At 39.3% G+C, this 19370-nt stretch overlaps 3 protein-coding genes across 7 annotated transcripts; 2 read left to right on the top strand and 1 right to left on the bottom strand.

The window, feature by feature from the left end:
• Positions 1 to 693: 693 nt before the first annotated feature.
• Positions 694 to 6184, top strand: rcn2 (reticulocalbin 2). 2 transcript variants are annotated; one of them, XM_008282112.1, is made up of 9 exons: positions 694 to 749; positions 1146 to 1286; positions 1375 to 1477; positions 1559 to 1755; positions 1835 to 1948; positions 2050 to 2143; positions 2723 to 2862; positions 4328 to 4473; positions 6097 to 6184. In XM_008282112.1, the coding sequence occupies exons 2-8, from the start codon at positions 1146 to 1148 to the stop codon at positions 4469 to 4471; spliced, it is 933 nt and encodes a 310-aa protein (XP_008280334.1). In that variant the 5' UTR covers positions 694 to 749; the 3' UTR covers positions 4472 to 4473; positions 6097 to 6184. The 2 variants fall into 2 exon arrangements, with proteins under 2 accessions (XP_008280334.1, XP_008280333.1); XM_008282111.1 differs by lacking the exon at positions 6097 to 6184 and having other exon boundaries at positions 4328 to 4882.
• On the top strand, positions 4972 to 14099 carry pstpip1a (proline-serine-threonine phosphatase interacting protein 1a). Of its 4 annotated transcripts, none has more exons than XM_008282117.1 (15): positions 4972 to 5182; positions 6097 to 6197; positions 6293 to 6367; positions 6458 to 6492; positions 6600 to 6706; positions 6826 to 6888; positions 7343 to 7447; positions 9528 to 9573; positions 9869 to 9948; positions 10512 to 10610; positions 10716 to 10812; positions 11010 to 11097; positions 11234 to 11310; positions 13037 to 13131; positions 13223 to 14099. In XM_008282117.1, the coding sequence occupies exons 1-15, from the start codon at positions 5153 to 5155 to the stop codon at positions 13352 to 13354; spliced, it is 1230 nt and encodes a 409-aa protein (XP_008280339.1). In that variant the 5' UTR covers positions 4972 to 5152; the 3' UTR covers positions 13355 to 14099. The 4 variants fall into 4 exon arrangements, with proteins under 4 accessions (XP_008280339.1, XP_008280338.1, XP_008280337.1 ...); XM_008282116.1 differs by having other exon boundaries at positions 13034 to 13131; XM_008282115.1 differs by having other exon boundaries at positions 11216 to 11310.
• A 531-nt stretch (positions 14100 to 14630) lies between these two features.
• On the bottom strand, positions 14631 to 19071 carry tspan3a (tetraspanin 3a). The gene is made up of 7 exons (XM_008282118.1): positions 18871 to 19071; positions 17101 to 17292; positions 16825 to 16899; positions 16545 to 16646; positions 16276 to 16428; positions 16092 to 16175; positions 14631 to 15533 (listed from the first exon to the last, which is right to left on the bottom strand). The coding sequence occupies exons 1-7, from the start codon at positions 18931 to 18933 to the stop codon at positions 15441 to 15443; spliced, it is 762 nt and encodes a 253-aa protein (XP_008280340.1). The 5' UTR covers positions 18934 to 19071; the 3' UTR covers positions 14631 to 15440.
• Positions 19072 to 19370: the final 299 nt, after the last annotated feature.

Here is a 19370-nt window from a genome sequence, read left to right as displayed (position 1 = left end):
ACAGTGCATATATAAAAATAGAATGAACCTAGGTAATTGAAGTAATAATAATAATAATAATAATAATAATAATAGATTAGATTTATATAGCGCTTTTCTTACTCAAGGAGTAACTCAAAGTGCATACAATCAATTGTCAATCATTCATTCACACACATTGATCCCGGTGGTGCTTTGATAAATCGCAATATGAAAATAGATAAATGAAACTACAACAATAGTGACTAATTAATTGATTGTAAGGACAATTATAGTGGTCAACTGCACAAAACATTAAGCTGACACAAATTCCTTCTTCAATATACCAGATTTTTAAAAATATCATTTCTCAGTCTGTTACCGTTTATTGCTTCTGTGCTCGTCCACTCAGAAATGATATTCTAATTCAGGTCATCAAGCTGAAACCTTCACACTAAATATTTAAACGAGTGAAAGCTTCTCCAGCCTTGAACCCAGTAACATATTTGGCAAATGAACTATTTTTTTAGATGACACGGACACCCATGCACCAGTACAGTTAATTTCTCAGATACACTATTAAACTATTGTTTCGGTAAACTCTGTCATCACTCACATGTCCCGTGTCGTCAATACAAGACAAGGGAAGTCTTTGTGCATACAAAACCATTATATAGTGCATTCCGCTGATAAGCACTAAAACTTTTATTTTGAAATTTCCGACCAGAAGTACATTCCTCCATCAGGGCACTTGACGCGGGTGTAAAGACTTGCAGGAAGAACTTTGCACGGTAAAGCCATCAACCCCCTCTATTTACTTAATTTGTTAGCTTTGTCACGGTTCTGTTACAGCTGGCTTGTTTGTGTTGTCTTTAACTTTGTTCATTTGCTTTAACTAATGCTGTTAGTTTTTTCTCAACTCATGTAAGCCTCTAATTCACTCTCTGTCTCTCCAACAAATAAACAGTAATTAATTAACATTTCAGCAACTTCCTATACTCCCACTTTGCCTTTTGCCCTTCTGTGCAGTCACTCGTCATTTTAAAAAGCTCACGTTAGGTTTCACAGGTTTCTGCTGTGGTTTTCCACCAGCTGACCACCAGGCTGCACAGTTGCATTTTGTCAGGTCTGTTTGTTGTGTTTTCAACTCTTTGCTCTTAATTATTATTATTATTATTACCCAACAGATGGAATCCACATCATTGCTGGTCTTGCTGTTGCTTCACTTTGGTCTTGGACAAAACTCCCACAAACATCTCCATGAGGATCATTACATCGGCCAGCAGCACAACCCTGAACACGACATGAATGTTCTGCTGGGAGATGAGGTTGCTTCATGTTTGTTTTCTCTCACTCTCCATCTGTTTCACTCTTTCTTACTCACTCTTTGCCCCACTTCTTTTCATGCATTTCTAGACCACTGAGGAGCTGAAGAAGCTCAGCCCAGCAGATCAGAAGAGGAAGATGATGGAAATTGTGAAGAAGATTGATACGAATGGTGATAGTCTTCTCAGTGCAGGTAACTTTATGTTTCTGGAAAGAAAGCTAAGATGAAATAAAGGAAAGGCCGAGCTCAGCCTGCTGTCTGTTTAATCCACAGAGGAGATCACCCTGTGGATTCAGCAGGTCTACAGAAGATACGCTCTGGATGATGCAGGGGAGCGGTTCCCCGAGTTTGACGTTGACAAAGACGGTGTTGTAACGTGGGAGGAATACAACACAGTCGCTCATGACCAGCTTTTTAGGTTTGATGACGACGCTGTTCTGGAGGATCCGGAGCAGGAGTCTCTCAGACATGTAAGCATATAGTAGCTGTCTTGTTACAACATGATGCCACAAATTCATATTTCTCTAACACGGCTCATATCTCTGTTAGCTCCACCTGAAGGAGAGGAGGCGCTTTGATTTCGCTGATGTGGACGGTACACCTGGCCTGAACGTGACAGAGTTTCTCGCCTTCACACATCCTTCTGAAGTGGATCACATGGCTGTAAGACACATTTCCTGCAACAATAATATGATCATGTATTTATCCGTATTATAAGAGCGCACTTTGTATGTCATGTTAAAATTGATTGATTTTTCTAACAGGACTTTGCCATTGAAGATGTACTGAGTGAATATGATACTGATAAAGATGGATTCATCACGCTAAGTGAATTTATTGGAGATGTTCGTGGGGAAGGTAAGACCACAGCGATTATCGTACAACATAACCAGCTCAACCCTTTTCAGGACTTTCATGTTACGTAGGAGGTCTTTCGGGGTCCATTGGACACCAAGAAGGAATCTGTGCAAAATATTTGTTGATATTCATTATAGACTTTTATACTATGTTGAATAAATGTTCTGATAAGTTGACGTATTTTTGGTGCCAAATGCAAGACAAATGTCCTTCTTTTTTAAAATAAAAAATAAAAAAAATTCAAAAATAAAAAAAAAACAACACCTGTCACCTAAACCAAATGGCCTGGGGTCCTGATGACCCCAAAAGTCCTGAATGGGGCTAAAAAAATGTTTGAGTATAAGTGCTAACTGGATTTACAATTAGCTTGTTTGAGGTACCCTTTGGATGGGATCTCAAAAATCCCCAAACTCCTATGTGCTCTCTTTTTTACAGCTTAAATACCTTTATTATTATGGCATGGTGATACTTACCCTGAAAAAAAACATTTTAGTATGAGGTCTTTGTCTTTTAGTTTCCTCTGCTGTGTTTAATCTTTACCATCTATGCAACGTTGACATTGTGTTTTTCGTTCAACAGAGGATTCTCCGTCACAGTGGGAGATTGAAGAAACAGTGCGATTCAAAGAACTCTACGATCAAGATAAGGATGGCAGGCTTGGCCGAGAGGAGCAGCTCCGCTGGGTTGCACCCAATAGCTACGGTTCAGCAAGAGAGGAAGTAAGACTCAGCTGTTCCATCATGTGCCCAGAACAAAAATATTAACACAGCATGCAAATGATCTTCTGTCTTTACCAGTACAAATCTAATTTGTTTAGTTCAGAAATTGCTTAAATGAAACCACTTGCGAGGGGTTCTTGTGGTGACAAATTCTCAACCGCTGAGTTAATCAACAATCCAGTCAGGTGTAGCTCTAAATGACAAATAGACTGACGAGCACACAGGCACTACTTTGACCTGTGACTATAAAAGGCCACTTTAAAACACTTTGAAACGCTTTATTCAATTGACTCGATGCCACAGACGACAAGACAAAGATAAGAGCGTGCTGTTGGCCTGCTGGATGCTGATATGTCAGTTAGAGTTGCACACCTGAACATCCGCAAATTCACCATTTGTAATCTGAGGAGTTATCTCAAACAGCATAGTACGACAGACGATCTGCAACATGAATATTTTGATCCTGTCACCCAAAATGTCACCAAGCCTTTTAGGAACAATGGGACACAACCAGAATCAACATCCTCATAAAGTCTGTGCGTCTCAGATATGTGACTCATTGCTGACTTGTGATTTCTAGTGTTTGACTGCACTCTCCATCTGCCTGTTATCTTTTCCAATATTTTACGTACTTGGTTCTTTTATGACATCCATCCAACAGTGATCAATTCCCTTATGTTAAAAAAAAAGATAGAGTTTTATGAAATGTGGGCTGTGTTTATATTTTTATTACATACAGAACACAGAACTCTTAAGTTTTCACATACAATATGCTCCTTTAGCTACTTTTTTGTCGTAATATACAGTCGTCCTCAAATGTATTCATACCCTTCCGTTAAGGCAAAACTCACAATAGTCACTCAAATAACTAGAAACTGAAAAACGTAATAATAAATAAAAATTTGCTAAATTATAATTTAGTGAAATAAGACATTGTTTTTGAATTGTGGTTGAAATGAAATGAAATGAAATAAAATTAAATGAATGAAGTGAAAAATACTTTATTTATCCCAGAAGGGAAATTCAATTGAAAAGAATAATAATAATAATAAAAAAAAACTGTCCTGGACAAATTAGAGCACTTTGCTGATGAGCAGTGGGCCAAAGTCAAAATACCTGTCAACAGGTGCAGAAGTGCAGAGTTACAGAAAACACTTGATTGCAGCGATTGACCTAAAGGGTTGTTTCAACAAAATATTAGTTTATGGGTCCCATCATGCTTGTTTGCTTTTTTTTTTTTTCTTCTTTTAATATTTCTGTTGAAACAAAATTCAAAAGCAATGTGATGATTTTCATTAAATTTTTGTTTATTATTACTTTTGTCAATTTCAACTTATTTCAGTGACAGCTGTTTTTTTTCCTTCTTTAATGGGAGGGTATGAATACATTAGAGGATGATGTTTCTACAAGATGGTATGGACGCATATCCATTGAGATACTTCTTTTCTCCTACTTTCATCAACAGGCTCTTCACCTCATCAAAGAAATGGACCACGATGGAGACGGGAAGATCTCACAGGCCGAAGTTTTGAAAAATCAAGAAACATTCATGAACAGCGAAGTGACAGACTACGGCAGACAGCTGCATGTATCGCACGACGAGTTATAGCTGTATGTTCTTTGTTTACTGTTGTCTTGTTTGTTGTAATGTAGTTTTTTTCCCTTGAGGTAGTTTTGAAATGAGTCACGGCGCTTGTGTCAGAGATCTTATCCGTCAGTGATCATTTGCAATATTAAATAACCCACATTGCAGCATTATGTTTGTAAAGGATCGTCATCTAAAAGGAGTGTCAGCAAAATCTGAACATCAGAGGCCTTACTAAATAGTACATGTTGCTAAGCTAAGGCGCTGGTTTGCATAATATTCTGGGGGAATTCCTGAAGAAACATGATGCTGCAAGTACAATTGTAACAACTTTTTAAGGACATTTTAACAAAAAACAACTTCACAAATCACATGTTGTTGATGCGAACCAACAGCCCTGTACCTGGAAATAAATTGTGGAGTTTGTTTTCATGACATTTGTGGGACAATCGTTTTTGCATGGCGTCAACTGTCATTTCACGTCAGTTGGCTTTTTGTAACTGCTGTCATGTCGCAGCTCTTCCTCATTTAAATCAAATGAGTGAGCGAGTGAGAGTTTGCTGTGCGAGGGTTCGCTTCCTGAATGTGTCATGATCCGTTTCACTCGCACCAAGCAACAGGCTGCTACGCTGCTGCTGGGAGGTTTAAAAGTGATTTAAAGCTGATTCTCTTAACGGGAGCTCCTTTTTTTTAACCGCGGCAGAGATGACATTGCAATTTAAAGATGCCTTTTGGGTGAGTTGGTGTAATGCTGCTAAGTTTTCATTTTTCCTACTGATTATTACTGAGGTTCACCATGAGATTTGCTCAACTGTGAAACTGGTGGTGTGTTCAGCATGTTCACTGGAGCGTTGGAAAAAATCCTTGATTTCAGTTTTTTTGTTCGTTCTTTTTGTTGTTGTTGTTGCATTTTGAAATTGACTCAGTTGTTACTTTAAGTATTGATAAGCAAGAACTTTAAAAAAAAAAAAAATTTAGGTTGTGTTTGTGTTCTCTAGTTTATCTAAAACCAGAAATGTCGCACAAACGTAACAGTTATCTCTCAGTACAACATTTTTCAATTGCATGTAACACCAAAATAGTACCTCACCACAATCACATAATGGTGGTATTGTGTTCTACATCATCATTTAGGGTAATCAGGCAGCTGGCATCTCTCTTTCGTGCATCTGATCAACTCACTTCGCATTTTCAGAACTGTCCAGAGTATATTTTAACATGTTTGTGCAACAGACAAGAGGTCAACTAGCTGCCAACCCACTAAAACTGTTGTACCGTGACCTCAAGCGAAGCAGGAGGAACCAGCCAGTGGACGATCAGCTGAACCGTACCAGAAGTTCTGTGCTTCCCTATCCCTCTTAAAATGTTCTGGTTTCAATGTTCACATGTCAAATGTAACTCTATCATTTTCATTTTCCATTGAGAACTCAGAACATAGCAGTTTCCATTTTACTGTTGATGAGATGCCACAATACCTCTGAATGGAACATTAGAAAACAAACAAAAAAACAAACAATCTAAACCAGTCAGTAAAACTTCATCATCAGCGATTGTTTAAAGGTGATCGACAGCAGCGTCGTCTTTTAAATTTAACATCCGATCTTGAGATTTGCTCATTTCTGACGGTATCTGTTGCTTTATGCTTCCAGGGAGAGGACTTCATCAGCAACACTGGCTATGAGGCCATCATTCAAAGACTTAATGATGGCCGACGGACGTGCAAAGACATGGAGGAGCTGTTGAAAATGAGGTGGGCTCACGGATTTCCTGTAAATCGTACATGTATTAATAAAGTTACCTCATTAATACCTAAGTCTACTCTATCATTTGTAAATGTCAACGCAGGGCATCAGCAGAGGAGAAATATGGAAAGGAACTGATCACAATAGCCCGAAAGGCCGGGGGCTTGTACGAGATCTGGTAGGTGTGCATGTGGGTGCAAACAAGTGTCAATACGAGTTCAATGTTTGCATCTTCTAAAAGAGTCCTTTGTTCACTTTGTTTTCACAGCACTTTGAGAGCTTCATTTGATGAAATGAAAACACGTAAGCACAACATACATTTCCCTTCATAAGTTTTGTTCTTTAAGGCCTGCCAGTTCTGTGTGTGGCATTTCATTTTTTAGCTTATATGCTTTGGGGATTTTTTTCAGAAATTGAAAACACAGGAAACTTGCACATTCAGCTATCTGGGCTCCTAAAGGAGGAGGTGAAGAGAATGGAGCAGTTCAGAGAGCGACAGAAAGAACAGAGAAAAAAGGTACCCATGAAATGTTTGTTTTTTTTGTCCTTGCACAAAGAGGAAATCAGAAAGAGGAGCTGTCTGTCTGTGGTTTTCTTATGACTTTCTGCTTTAACATTGCCATCTTTGCCTCTTAGTTTGAAGCCATCATGGAGAAGGTCCAGAAAACAAAAGTCTCCCTCTACAAGAAAACAACAGAAGTAAGATCATTTTTGCATTATCACGACAGACAGAGATTTGTGGGTCAGACCATTTCATTATATGCACGTAGCAGAATGAAACAACAGGTTTAGTGCAGCAAGCTTCAGCATACAAATGCAAAGAAATGACCTGAGGTGCAGCAGGGTCTCACTGTGAAAGCATCTGAGAGAAGAACATCGCCTTCTATATTTAGGACAACATCGAATAAATTAATGCTCGTGGTAGTCTGACAGATACATGTAGGAGCCAGAGCTGACGCTTTTTCTCCACTGTGAGGAAGGAAGTGAGTGATCTTATTTGCTTCTCCTGGTGCAAATGCATGACATCTCCTTTCTGACTGTAGCCCCCCCTCATCTTCCTTTTCCTGTCAAGTGTTCATAGAACTGTAAGTGACACCCAAAAGCATGGGTGTTATACTATGGTTTCATGTGGTTTCTCTTGTTTCCCCCCCAGTCAAAAAAGTCCTATGAGCAGCGTTGCAAGGAGGCGGATGACGCCGAGCAAACGGCTGAGAAGATGGGCAGCGCTCCCACGGCTACTCCCAAACAGATAGAGAAGGTAAATCTGCTCTGTGGTGTAAATCAGTACACGGCTTCATTTTTCTAACAGAAAGAGCGTAGTTTTCCACTTCTGTTCAGGTTGTTGTGTTTTTTTTTTGCTCTTAAAAATGAGGTAATTAGTATTTAAAGATCCATTAATACAAAGAAAGACTCTGCTTCGAGTGATATTAATTATAATGAAAATAAATGTATAACTGTGGGTAGAATTCTCCTACTTTACTTAACAGTCAGTTCTTGGTTGTTGTTGTTGTTGTATGCTTCATAGTACACAACTTTAGATGCATAGTGCTTCAGCAGATGACCATGAAAACAGCCCTGTAGTGTCAAACTCTGGAAATTCTGAGCAGTGAAGCGGAAATATCTGCCAGAAGCGTGTCTCGGTTATTTGCATTTTGCCTGTTCAATCGCTGGACTCTGTTTTGAAAATATGTTTTATGTTAGAGAGTGAGTGGTCACACTTTACACCTTCCTCAGGGGAATTAGTAAGGACTAAATCAGTAAAGATTTGCTTGTTCATTCATTTACTAATTAATTTCACTTTATGTTGAAGTTTGGACACCCCATTTACAATAAAGCAAAATAAGAAAATAAAAGATGTACACATACAAGTAAGAAACTAGGATAAGAATGACAATCCATCCATTATCTATACAACACTTAATCCTCACTAGGGTCACGTGGGGGGCTGGAGTCTATCCCAGCTGACTCAGGGTGCAGGCAGGGGAACCCGGAGAGAACCCACACTGCACAGGGAGAACATGCAAACTCCTGGGTGTCCTCACCGGGACGCAAACCGGCGACCTTCTTGCTGCGAGGCAACGGTGCTAACCACCGCTCCACCTTGCAGCCCGCCCCATTTACAATATAGCATAATAAGAAAATAAAAGTACACATACAAGTAAGAAACTTGGATAAGAGTGACGATCCATTTACTATATATAGGAACATGTAATATTATAATGAATCATGGGCTGATAAGGGGGTGGGAGTTAATAAGTTTATACTTCTTCCTGCTCCTTTTCAAGCTGATGTTTTTACATTTTTTCCCCTTGTTTTTTACTTTGTTTTACTTTTATTTTTGTTCAAACTAAATATTTCATTCATTCATTTATTCATTCACAATAAAAATAGTGAAAGGCACAATTAGCAAAATATTTAAATTACTGAGAATAATTAGAGCATTTCAATTTTTAATACAAATGAATCAGCTAAAAGAAGAACAGCTGGGGGTCAAATAAGATGAAATTAAAAACCTAACTTTAGCATTTTTTGTTCTTCCTGAATAACTCACAGCGGAGGACTATATAGCAGACGAGCTGACGGAGAACTGACCTGCCACTCGATGCACGGCAGATAATCTCCTCGAGTTGTTTTTATTGAACTCTGAAGCAGAGCGATACAAAAATCACGAGTTACTCTTTTAAGTAATACATTGTACTGAGCATTGTGTAATCCCTCATTACTTCATGATCACTTGAACATTGCTTCCCCTTTTTGTTAACCCTCAGGTAAAGCGGTGCATTAATTAATATCAGGTTGAACTAATGGCTTGCACAAAAAAGGAAACTAAAGATGAGGTGATGACTGATTAATTAGTGTTGTGCTGCTCAACTGATGCTAATTTAGAAAGTGAAATGTATGATGAGTGTAGATATTTCCAAAGCAAACATTATTTATTGATTTGTTAATAATGTGTTGCCATAGACTGTCACAACGAGCCTGTTCTCAAGCAGCTCATCATCGTATTAGTTGTTCAGGAAGTATTTGTTAATATTTAATTAAGTGGTTCCTGATTTGTTCCACACTCACTGCATAGCAACTACCCACTATTAGTTCAATATACTGTAAACAAGTACATGCTATGTAATTTTTTATCGATAAGACGAAGGTGTATTTTTAAATTAGATGCGAGAGTCTGAGATAACACTGACAAAATGGGGAAATTCAATTTTCTGTTCTCTTTTTGTAATGTAGTTATCATCTGCTGTGACTTTATTTTGCAGCTTGTGTTTGATACAAGCTTTGAGTTGGCACGTATAAAGCCGATGCATCACTCTGTGTTTTCTTTTCTCTTTCAGTTGAACAACAAATCTAAACAGTGCAGAGATACTGCAGAAGAGGCTGGTAAGGACGCACATTAAGTCAACTTATTTGCCATATTCTTGCAATGACGATGTCATCTCATGCAGGAAGCTGCGGTGGTTTACCAGAAATTTTCTTTTTAGGACAGTGGTCACTTTAACTTCTCTCTTACTGAGGATTCCAGAAATAGGCTTTGAGGCAGTACATAAACCAGCCTACTGTTTGCATAACTTTACACGCGTCAATGGTGCATTTATGCTCTTTACTTTTCAATCTGCATTCTAGAAATTACAGAAGAGTTGCTGATTTTCTTTGCAATCATTTCATTTGTCTTTAGAAAAACATTACATTTCCAATATTGGACAGCTGGACAAGGTCCGCCAAGAGTGGGAATCAACACACATTGAATCCTGTGAGGTATGCTTGATGGGTTTTAAAACGTACAGACTTAGACCAAGAGTGGCAATACCCGAGGCCTGTTTTGTCAATGAGGATGTGTAACACTTCCCATAAGAAGGCAACACAGTGAGTCACTAATCTACAAAAATGTTTCCGGCCAGCCAAGTCTTCCTTTTTGTGATAACATCCACAAAGCTTAGACAGACATTCAACCACTTCACACATTCTTATATGGGCATTTGTAGTTGGTACACCACCACACATGACATTCAAACACACACACGCACACTCACATGAAATATACCAGGAAACAAAAGAGAAAGCTGAAGTTCAAACTTCAATTTAAAGCTGCACATGAATTTAGTAAAAACCATGTATGTGTGAAAGCTATGAAGCATTAAAAAGCATTTAAATTACAGCTTTAAACCTTTTTGTAGACAGATTGCAAAGACTAAAGGCCACATTGGGCATTTTATTTCATGCAAGAAAGCTGCCATTTGCACTGCTGATTGTAGAACTGTGCATACACTCATGTTTTCTAGGTTATTTACAACTTTTCCAATCAACCTGTTGTTCTACAGATGTTTCAACAGCAAGAAGAAGACCGCATCAGCGTCCTAAGGAACGCCTTGTGGGTGCACTGTAACCACTTATCAATGCAGAGTGTGAAAGACGATGAGGTAGGTGCAGCTGTTTTCACACGTCTACACCGGACTGACCCTCAGCAAAGTCAATACGCCCGACTGTAATGTTTGGAATTCATTCTGGACAAACTTCTCTTTCAGTGTTACGAGAACGTGAGGAAAACGTTGGAACAGTGCGACATCGTCACAGACAATAATAGCTTTGTGGAGACGAAAAGAAGCGGCTCATCTCCTCCAGGTATGGTCGGCACTCGCCATGCTGCCTTCCTGATTTGGATTTGAATATGTTCCCAGTTGAAAATTTTAATATTATCTCACACCTGAAGCTTAAACACACAACTCAGTGTTTGGCGCAGGAAACAGTCGCTGCATTGCCAAACAGGACCTGTGAAGAGACAGATTTTTATTCACTGAATTGTAATGGTCTTGTCACAGCTGCAGTGGAGTACCAAAATTACTACGACCGTAATTCTGGAGCTGACAGAAACGGCAGCGCTGGATTTGTCGGAGGAGTCATGAAAAGGTCGAGATTACACAAGATTATGAAACAAATGATGATAAAGAGAATGGAATTTTATTTTTTTTTTTTTTAATGAGCTTTTAACCCTCTTTCGTACATCTCTTGATGATTTCATCCCTAGGTTTACAAATATTTCCAGGTTTTCAAATCTTCTGCAGGGGAACTGCTCCAGTGGCTCCAAACTGAGCATCAATGAACCAGTTACACAACCTGCTGGTATGGAACCAATGTTTTTCAAGTAACACTGTAATGTCTAAATGATGACAGATGTGATTGTTAAAGCCACTTGACCCCCGCAGCTGAAGATGTTGCTACATACTGGAGTTATTATTTGTTATACAAGTGATTCCCCACCAGGGGTATCCGATTGGGCATCTCTGCAGTTAAAATAGACATACAGTCGTCCTCAAATGTATTCATACCCTCCCATTAAGGAAGGAAAAGAACAGCTGTCACTGAAATAAGTTGAAATTGACAAAAGTAATAATAAATAAAAATGTAATGAACATCATGACATTGCTTTTGAATTGTGGTTCAACAGAAATATTAAAAAACAAGCAAACAAGCATGATGGGACCCATAATATTTTGCTGAACAACCTTTTGAGCCAATCGCTGCACTCAAGTGTTTTCTGTAACTCTCAGTCAGACTTCTGCACCTGTTGGCAGCTATTTTGATTTTGGTTCACTGCTCATCAGCAAAGTGCTCGAATTTGTCCAGGACAGTTTTTTTTTTTAATTATTCTTTTCTAATCACAATTCCAAAGCAATGTCTTATTTCACAAAATTATAATTTAGCACATTTTTATTTATTATTACTTTTTTCAGTTTGTTGTGAGTTTTGCCTTTTCTTTAATGGAAGGGTATGAATAATTTGAGGACGACTGTATATATATCAGCTTTTTTGTGTTTGGCAGAGGCACATAAACACACAATATTATAGATGTCTGTGAGATGAAATACAGATAGATGACAAATTAAAGGTTGAGCCTGAACTCTTGACCCAACAGTGAAGGGATGTGGTGGCTCTGATATGCTGTGGGGGTGCATTTTGCTGACATGGTTTGGGTCCATTTACCCTCTAAGAGGGAAGAGTTGATGCCAGTCTAAGTACACAGTTGTGACAAACATTCAAAAACTCAATGCCAAGGAGCACTAAAGCTGCTCTGGCAACATGTAACACCTCAACATCGTACTAAGACACTTTATGTTTCTTTAATCTGTCAGCTGTCTGTATAATTTTTTACTGATAGAATCACCAGTAAAGTTATATATAGTATAGTCACACCTCCCACCAACCGGAATCAGTTTTAACACCTTTAACGTCTGTTCAGAAGTGATCAGAGCAAGCAGAGTTGTTTAAACCAATAGCTAAAACTGCTAGCTAAAGTTATCAATGATTTAAAAGTCCTACTTCTGCCTCTTTAAATGGTGGTAGTAGGAAAGCAAACTTGACCAAGAACAGAAAAAAAAGACCAGATAAACACATCGACAACTGCATGATTAAATGCTTTATGTTGGGAAAAAATATTGCAACAATTTCCACTTTTACATATATATTGTAAGATAGGGCTGCAAGGTGGGTCAGTGATTAGTATTGTTACCTTGCAGCAAGAAGGTTGCTGGTTCGCGTCCCGGTGAGGACACCCGGGATCTTTCTGCGTGGAGTTGTCTGTCTCTAAGTGTAGCCCTGTGATAGACTGGTGACCTGTCCAGGGTGTCCCCTGCCTTCACCCTAAGTCAGCTGGGATAGACTCCAGCTCCCTGTGACCCTACTGAGGATTAAGCGGTATATAGATGATGGATGGATGGATATTGTCAGATAACATCCTCTTTAAGAATCACTTCAGATCATTTCTTTTAGCTTGTCTGATGCAATACAAAACTCCCAATCGCAAACTGTGACTGGCTACAGACAGTAAATGAATATTTCTCTTTAGCAGAACCATCAGATGGAGTCTACGCTTCCATTCCTGGATTTCAAGCAACACAGACAACCAGTAAGGAGTACAAAGCTGTGTACGACTACACGGCACAGGTCAGCATCTCTTCTAAACCTCTACATGAGACACTTTCACTTGTTCGTTTGAAGAATAGTCTGCTGACTGCTTGTTTCCCTCCTTGTTTAGGGGGAAGACGAACTCTGTCTTTCTGTCGGGGATGTTGTTTTTGTCATTGAGGAAGGTCAGGACGGCTGGTGGACGGTGAAAAGAAACGGCCTCACCGGACTGGTTCCAGGCTCTTATCTAGCTAAAGAATGAGTGTACCTGGCAGCTGTATGTAGGACTGTACAACTACATTTCCACATGTACATTCTCTAAAGGCCTTGTCATTTCAAACTCCCCTCATAATTTGATCTCACATCTCGCTTACATGTATGACTGAAGCCTCTGTGAGTAGGATTTGAACTTTTCCAACTTTGATTCCACCTAGTGGTAGCAATATAAAAGACACTGTGGCTGACAATTGCATAAATGTGAATTGGACCCAAGAATGAAAGACTGACAACAGCACATTGCACCTACTTACACAGATTGTCTCATTTCTACCAATAAAAATAATAATTTCTTAAAAAGCAGCACAGGGGCTTCAAGATAGAGTCGCATGTGAGCAGTGATGAGAGTGGAATTTAAAATATTATATGTATCATATTACTTATCCTCACTGCTGGTGTTGAGTGCTTCTCATACCGAAGCCAGCTGAGAGATTTACTGATGTCTTGCACAGGATTATGGCACTAGAGTTTATTCATATACTGTAATATTCTTGTATATTTTATGTCTTAAAAGTTTGCTGTTTGACTTCTGTTGTTGGCCCATATAAATAATTTCTACATGTAATTATTATTATTTGTACTTTAAATGCAAAACAGATTGTTTGTGAAGCATTTGTCTGTATTTATTCCATATAAAAGATACATTTTCTTTCTCTTTTTCATTATTTTTAGCCCCAAATAATTAAGAAAGCTGCTCATTTTGCATTAAATGTAGTACTGCTTCAACTCTATTCTGTGATATCGATATGAAAACTATTTTTAACGTAGATCACACCGTGCTCTATTCTCGGGTCATGTGGCTGAGTCGTCTGCTCTCTTTAGTTCAGTGGTATCTGGTTACTCGGCACTGCGCGACATTGCTAACGCTGTGTCTATCAAGTAACCAAAGCTGAGTCTTCTTATTGCCATTTTAAGCATGTGCAGTTCACACAATAGTGTTTCAGTGGTTGCCAGGTCTTATACAAGCAGATACAGCGTGGTCTGAAGGGGTTTAGTCAGAGACTTATATTAGTCATCACAGAAGTTTATACTTCATGGGAAACATCCAACATAGTTTGAAGACTTTTAAAACTCCGGGGCTAACGACATCAGATCGACACAGATCGAACCATGTGACAGCGTATGAGAACCCCTCCAACAACAAGAGAAAGCCCTGAGCTCTCTTATTTGGGACCTTGATGACTTGTTTATCCAGTAACAACACCGATAGAAGAGAAAATAAAATCTGTAAAAAAAAAAAAAAAAGGATTTCTGACAAAGAATAAACCAGAAAACATATTTAATTTAATTTCCACCCTTTACCATCCTTACATTTTATTTACATTCTTATGTCTTCCCACTGCTACATATCAGCAAATCAGAATCTAAAACTACCATCAGTAGACTGTTGAGACAAAAACAAACCAAAACAGTGAAGAGATAAAGTCTACCTTAAGTTGAGAATGCAACATCACTTCAGATACACCCTCCCTCCCCCATACTAAACGTTTGATTCTTAAAATAAAGCTCAGACAAGCAAAAGCCAGTTAAAATACACAGTTGACACACAAAAATATCCTGTGCCGTTTACTTGGGCTGTGACGTTGACCATTATTTGACAGAATGCTGCTGGTGAAAGGTAAAGTTTCAACCATAACTGAGCTAGTAGTAGTAGTAGTAGTAGTAGCAGAATAGTAGTAGCAATAGCAATAGCCGTGGAGGTCCAAGGTCAAACTATACAGTCTCTTATTTAAGTACATGACAGATTTAAAAATAAAATCGCCATACACACAGTGCAAACTAACATGAGGAAATTACCCTGTCCAAATTTAATGCCATACATGACTAACAAGGTTTGGTAAGAATGAGGTCACACGTACCCTCGCGCTATCCTCCGAGCAAAAGATCGATTTCAACGTCTCATTCTCGTCGGGCTTTTATAAGTGTGGCCAACAGCTTTTTTTGGAAAAACAGGTAAAATATATAGGATTGCCATGGTTAGTGTGTTAAGGTTAGTGTGGTAATAGATTATTTTCATGCTCTCGCCGACGACACGTAAATTCTGAGTGTCGTGGTGAGAAACGTGTTCTCCTTTATGCATAGGTGCCCCCTGTAACCAGAGGCTCGTAGGGAAGATCTCTGCTTCCGCGACACAGCACGACACACGCACACAGCATCCCCAGCATCTAGAGGGAAGAGAGAGCGTCATTGACATTTCAAGATCTCACAGTGTCGAATAGCGTATCAGAAAATAAATAGGCCAGATTAATTAAAGTTACAATGCTTGAGAATAATCCTTTGCTTCACCACTTCGCTAACACAAACTCATGTGCAGTTAAAAAAGGAAACTTGTTGCACAACCTAATCAAGTCTTACAGCACAGCTAAGAAGCACAGTTTATATTTAAACACACTTCTGTAACTATTTGATAAGCTCTTGCTGTCTGTTATAAAAAGAAATGTGCACTTGATAGGTAACAGTGAACGAGTGACTGTATTTAATACAGAAAGCACGAATCCATAAATGGCTTTTAATTTGTGGCTGATTCGAAGACGCATGTGGTTTCAGGGTGACAAAAAAATAAATGGTGAATGCAGCTGGAAGCTTGTAACCTTTTGCTCACTCCTAACCGTCTGTTTGCTTTACAGGTAAAGCAGAACAAAAACATTTTCAAGGCAGCCACCTCCCAAGTTAATACCTCATGATGGTATGTAGAACAAGGTATATCGATAGAAATGAAATACCTGGATGGCAGCAAATGTCAAAGCAGTCCAGATGACATACATCATGATCTCCTTCAACTTCTTCACAACCAGAGCTTCACAACCCTACACACACACAATCGGTTTAAGCATGTGAAACTACTAGGTGAAATCATTTTATTAAAAAAATGTCATTAGTATGACAACTTGACAAAGTTTGATTTACTTCTTGGTAAAGATCTTCTGGACGAGTGAGGGACCCCGTGCAGCTTCCGATGCTGGCTTTGCAGCAGCTGACGGGTACGCTGTTATTTTTTGATTCTTCATACCAGCGCGTATGCTGCCAGTCTGAGTAATTGTGGATCCCACAACACTGAAGCTGAAGATGAAAGCAATAAAAAAAAGTCAAGAGCAGTGTCAAGCACTTGCATATAGACAAAGGTGAAACAACACGAGCGCACGGGGCGATACAGCAAACAGGACATTTGACCTCACCTGTCTCTGAACGTAGTCGATGGCTCGGCTCTGGGAGTTGCTGTTGGTGCCGTTGTACTCGTCATAAACTTTTATAATGGAGCCATTAACTTCATCTTCAACCTGGCAACGGTTAAACAGGGTGAGACTAGTCTTTTGTTGACACATCTCCGTGGACAATACAAATCAACGTGGCAGCGAACACGAGATTAAGTTATCAGTGAATGATTGTGGCGGGTGTGGTCAGAAAGATCAGCTACGTCACAAAACAAATGTCTTGAAATGTATTTGGCTTTCTTACCTTTGCTCTGTAAACATATCCGAGAACCACCACCGCCACTTCCGTCATGAAAACCAGCAGGAGAATGACGACAAACTGTGGATTGAATTTCAAGAGTTAAGATACAGTCTTCTACTTTGGCCTGTTCAAGTTACCGTATTTATACCTATCGGTTCACACCTTGCAGTTTTCTGTTCAATCAAATGGGATAAATGACTAAATGCTTTTGGCAAGTTAAATTTAATAAGTTTATACCTTGAAGTACGTCTTTACTGCATACACAACTCGTTTACTAACCGTTGTAAGTCCACAGTAGCTCTCTCTCACTGTAGCGCAGCATCCAATGAGCCCAATAATGAAAAGGAGGGCTCCAACAGCAATGATGATCACTGCTGGTATGAGCGTGTACACATCTTCGAAGAAGTGATCGTAGTCATCATATGTGATGAAGACATAGGCTCCAACATAGCACAGGATGCCAGCAGCAGCCTGTGGGTGACAAAAAAAAAAAAAAAACTGTTTTCTCAGTCCTGTTGACAGCAGAAAACCAGGTGTCAATGCACCAGTGAAAGTTGTTTCCATGGTGCCTTTTTTCACATTTAAGTAAGTTTCTGGGTTCTGCTGCACCACTGATAAACATGACAGCTATAAAGAATGCTATAGTGTTGTTTTCAGAAAGCTGTTGCTCAGTATTCAACGTACAGAAGCAGTATATAGCAGCGTAAGTCATCCATGCACTTATTTTCTATAAGCTTGACTATTGTAACTCCCTCCTTGGCATAAACCAAAAGTCACTCTCTTGCCTTCAGCTAATGTAGAACTAAGCAGCTCAGCCTCTTGCTACTTTTAGCAGAAGACATCACATCACCTGTGCATCACCTCTGCCGGCTCCTTGTTCTTTTTAGAACTGATTTTAAGATTTTACTAACAATTTTTTTAAAAGCATATCTTGGCCTGTAACCCAGCAGAAATTGAGTCTCCATATGAGCCAGACTGCAGCCTCGGATCCTTTAGGTTGGGCCCTTCTGGCTATTTCAAAGCTGAGGCTTAAATCTAAAGGAGAAAGTGTTTTGCTGTCAGCTTTAAAACGACTTGCTTGGGGAGATTAGGCTCACAGAATCTGTTAAATCACTTTTTAGAAAACATTTTGTAAGACTATATGCAGTGCCCTCGTTGTTTAATTTTTTTTTTTATCTTTTAAAGTTTAATCGCTTTTATTACCTTATTTGCAATTATTAATATTGACATTTTGCATTTTTGCCTCATTGCTTGATCTTTATCTAGACTACACCCTAATTTTGCTTTGCTTAGTTTGAACTGTGACTTTTTGTTGTTATTTTGTCCTCTAAAGCCTATTCTGCTTTTGCTATTATTACTCCTATCATTATTCCTATTAAATCATCACTAATAGCCCCTATCCTCAGAGGAGGACAGTAACCTCCATATAAATTAGAGTATTTCCATTTGATGGATCCTAAAAGTTATTCTTTAGAGAAGCATGCTGTACTTTTTATTTCAGTAAGTTCACTTGGCAGCTCCAGGCAAATTCAGATTTTGCACAACAAACAACAGGACACTTTAGGATCAATTAATGGAACATGATAAACTAGATTTAACCACCACAAAGCATGTTGGCATGTTGACAGTTCGTCCATTGAACACAATACAGATACTTATATCGGTTTTTATAAATACACTGAACTGTCTTGTGGCATTTTAAATCAACAGTAACGTGTTTTGCTGACTCATGTGTGCTGCTTCTGTCTGAACAGGGGGGGTCAGAAAGTGACAGTTTAACTTTAGCAAGCAGCACAACAAACAAACGGGTCGTTTAGCTGTAAAACGCCGCAATAAATGTGATTCATTTAACAACATAAACCGAATCTAACAAGTGGTGTAACGTCTTTCCCCTCCAATGCCTTCTGAAACTAATCCCTCCCTGGAGAAACAAAGGTCGGTTAGCTTAGCAGCTGACCGCCGCCGCCGCACACAAACACATCAAGCTAACTGCTGCTGCTGCTGCGGTGTGACGCACGTTCAAAACTGGCGCAAACCTCCAAAACTCACCCAAAATATCAGGTTCAGGAAGACCAGCACCGTCTTCGAGGACGTGATGCCGCACTGCCCCATCTTCGACACGGGGTTTTGACGCTGTTGGCGGTGATAAAGCAAGGTTTCCTACTCGGACATGTCCCAGGCAGCTCCGACAATCACACTCCACATCCCGACTGTCTGTCTGCTGCCGGAGCCGAGGAGCAGCGCAGCGCCACCAGCCCGGTGGGAGCAAAACAAACCGACACATGTAACAGAACCGCCCCGTCTGGAACACTGGCACAGCACCACAACACACTGTATGCAATGTTTTTCTCTGTTTATTTGTGAGATATTAGAAATTCAAATCAATATTATGTGTCTGCAACAGAGGCTGTAGATTATTCCACCCAAAATACTAGTTTCTGTACAGTTTCATCGGTTTATCTAAATAGTACTTTCAAGCTAGCAAGGTAGGGTTTAGTAGGTTTATTCCACCTAAAATAGCCACTTCCTGTCTAAGTATTTATAGTTTT

Source organism: Stegastes partitus, unplaced genomic scaffold, assembly GCF_000690725.1.
Source record: "Stegastes partitus isolate 25-593 unplaced genomic scaffold, Stegastes_partitus-1.0.2 Scaffold259, whole genome shotgun sequence".
NCBI classification, from domain to species: Eukaryota; Metazoa; Chordata; class Actinopteri; family Pomacentridae; genus Stegastes; species Stegastes partitus.
The sequence above is the reverse complement of the archived record's forward strand: the minus strand, read 5'-3'. Positions and strand labels throughout refer to the sequence as shown.

Bases quoted from the DNA above. Each gene is read 5' to 3' on its own strand.
- rcn2 (XM_008282112.1), top strand. From the start codon at position 1,146: ATGGAATCCACATCATTGCTGGTCTTGCTGTTGCTTCACTTTGGTCTT. The intron at 1,287-1,374 runs GTTGCTTCATGT...ATGCATTTCTAG, and splicing joins ATGTTCTGCTGGGAGATGAG to ACCACTGAGGAGCTGAAGAA. The intron at 1,478-1,558 runs GTAACTTTATGT...TTTAATCCACAG, and splicing joins TGATAGTCTTCTCAGTGCAG to AGGAGATCACCCTGTGGATT.
- pstpip1a (XM_008282113.1), top strand. From the start codon at position 5,153: ATGACATTGCAATTTAAAGATGCCTTTTGG. The intron at 6,707-6,825 runs GTACCCATGAAA...TTTGCCTCTTAG, and splicing joins AGAAAGAACAGAGAAAAAAG to TTTGAAGCCATCATGGAGAA. The intron at 11,311-13,033 runs GTATGGAACCAA...ATTTCTCTTTAG, and splicing joins ACCAGTTACACAACCTGCTG to CAGAACCATCAGATGGAGTC.
- tspan3a (XM_008282118.1), bottom strand. From the start codon at position 18,933: ATGGGGCAGTGCGGCATCACGTCCTCGAAGACGGTGCTGGTCTTCCTG. The intron at 16,176-16,275 runs GTAAATCAAACT...GTGTGTGTGTAG, and splicing joins CAGAAGATCTTTACCAAGAA to GGTTGTGAAGCTCTGGTTGT. The intron at 15,534-16,091 runs GTATTTCATTTC...TCTTCCCTCTAG, and splicing joins TGACATTTGCTGCCATCCAG to ATGCTGGGGATGCTGTGTGC.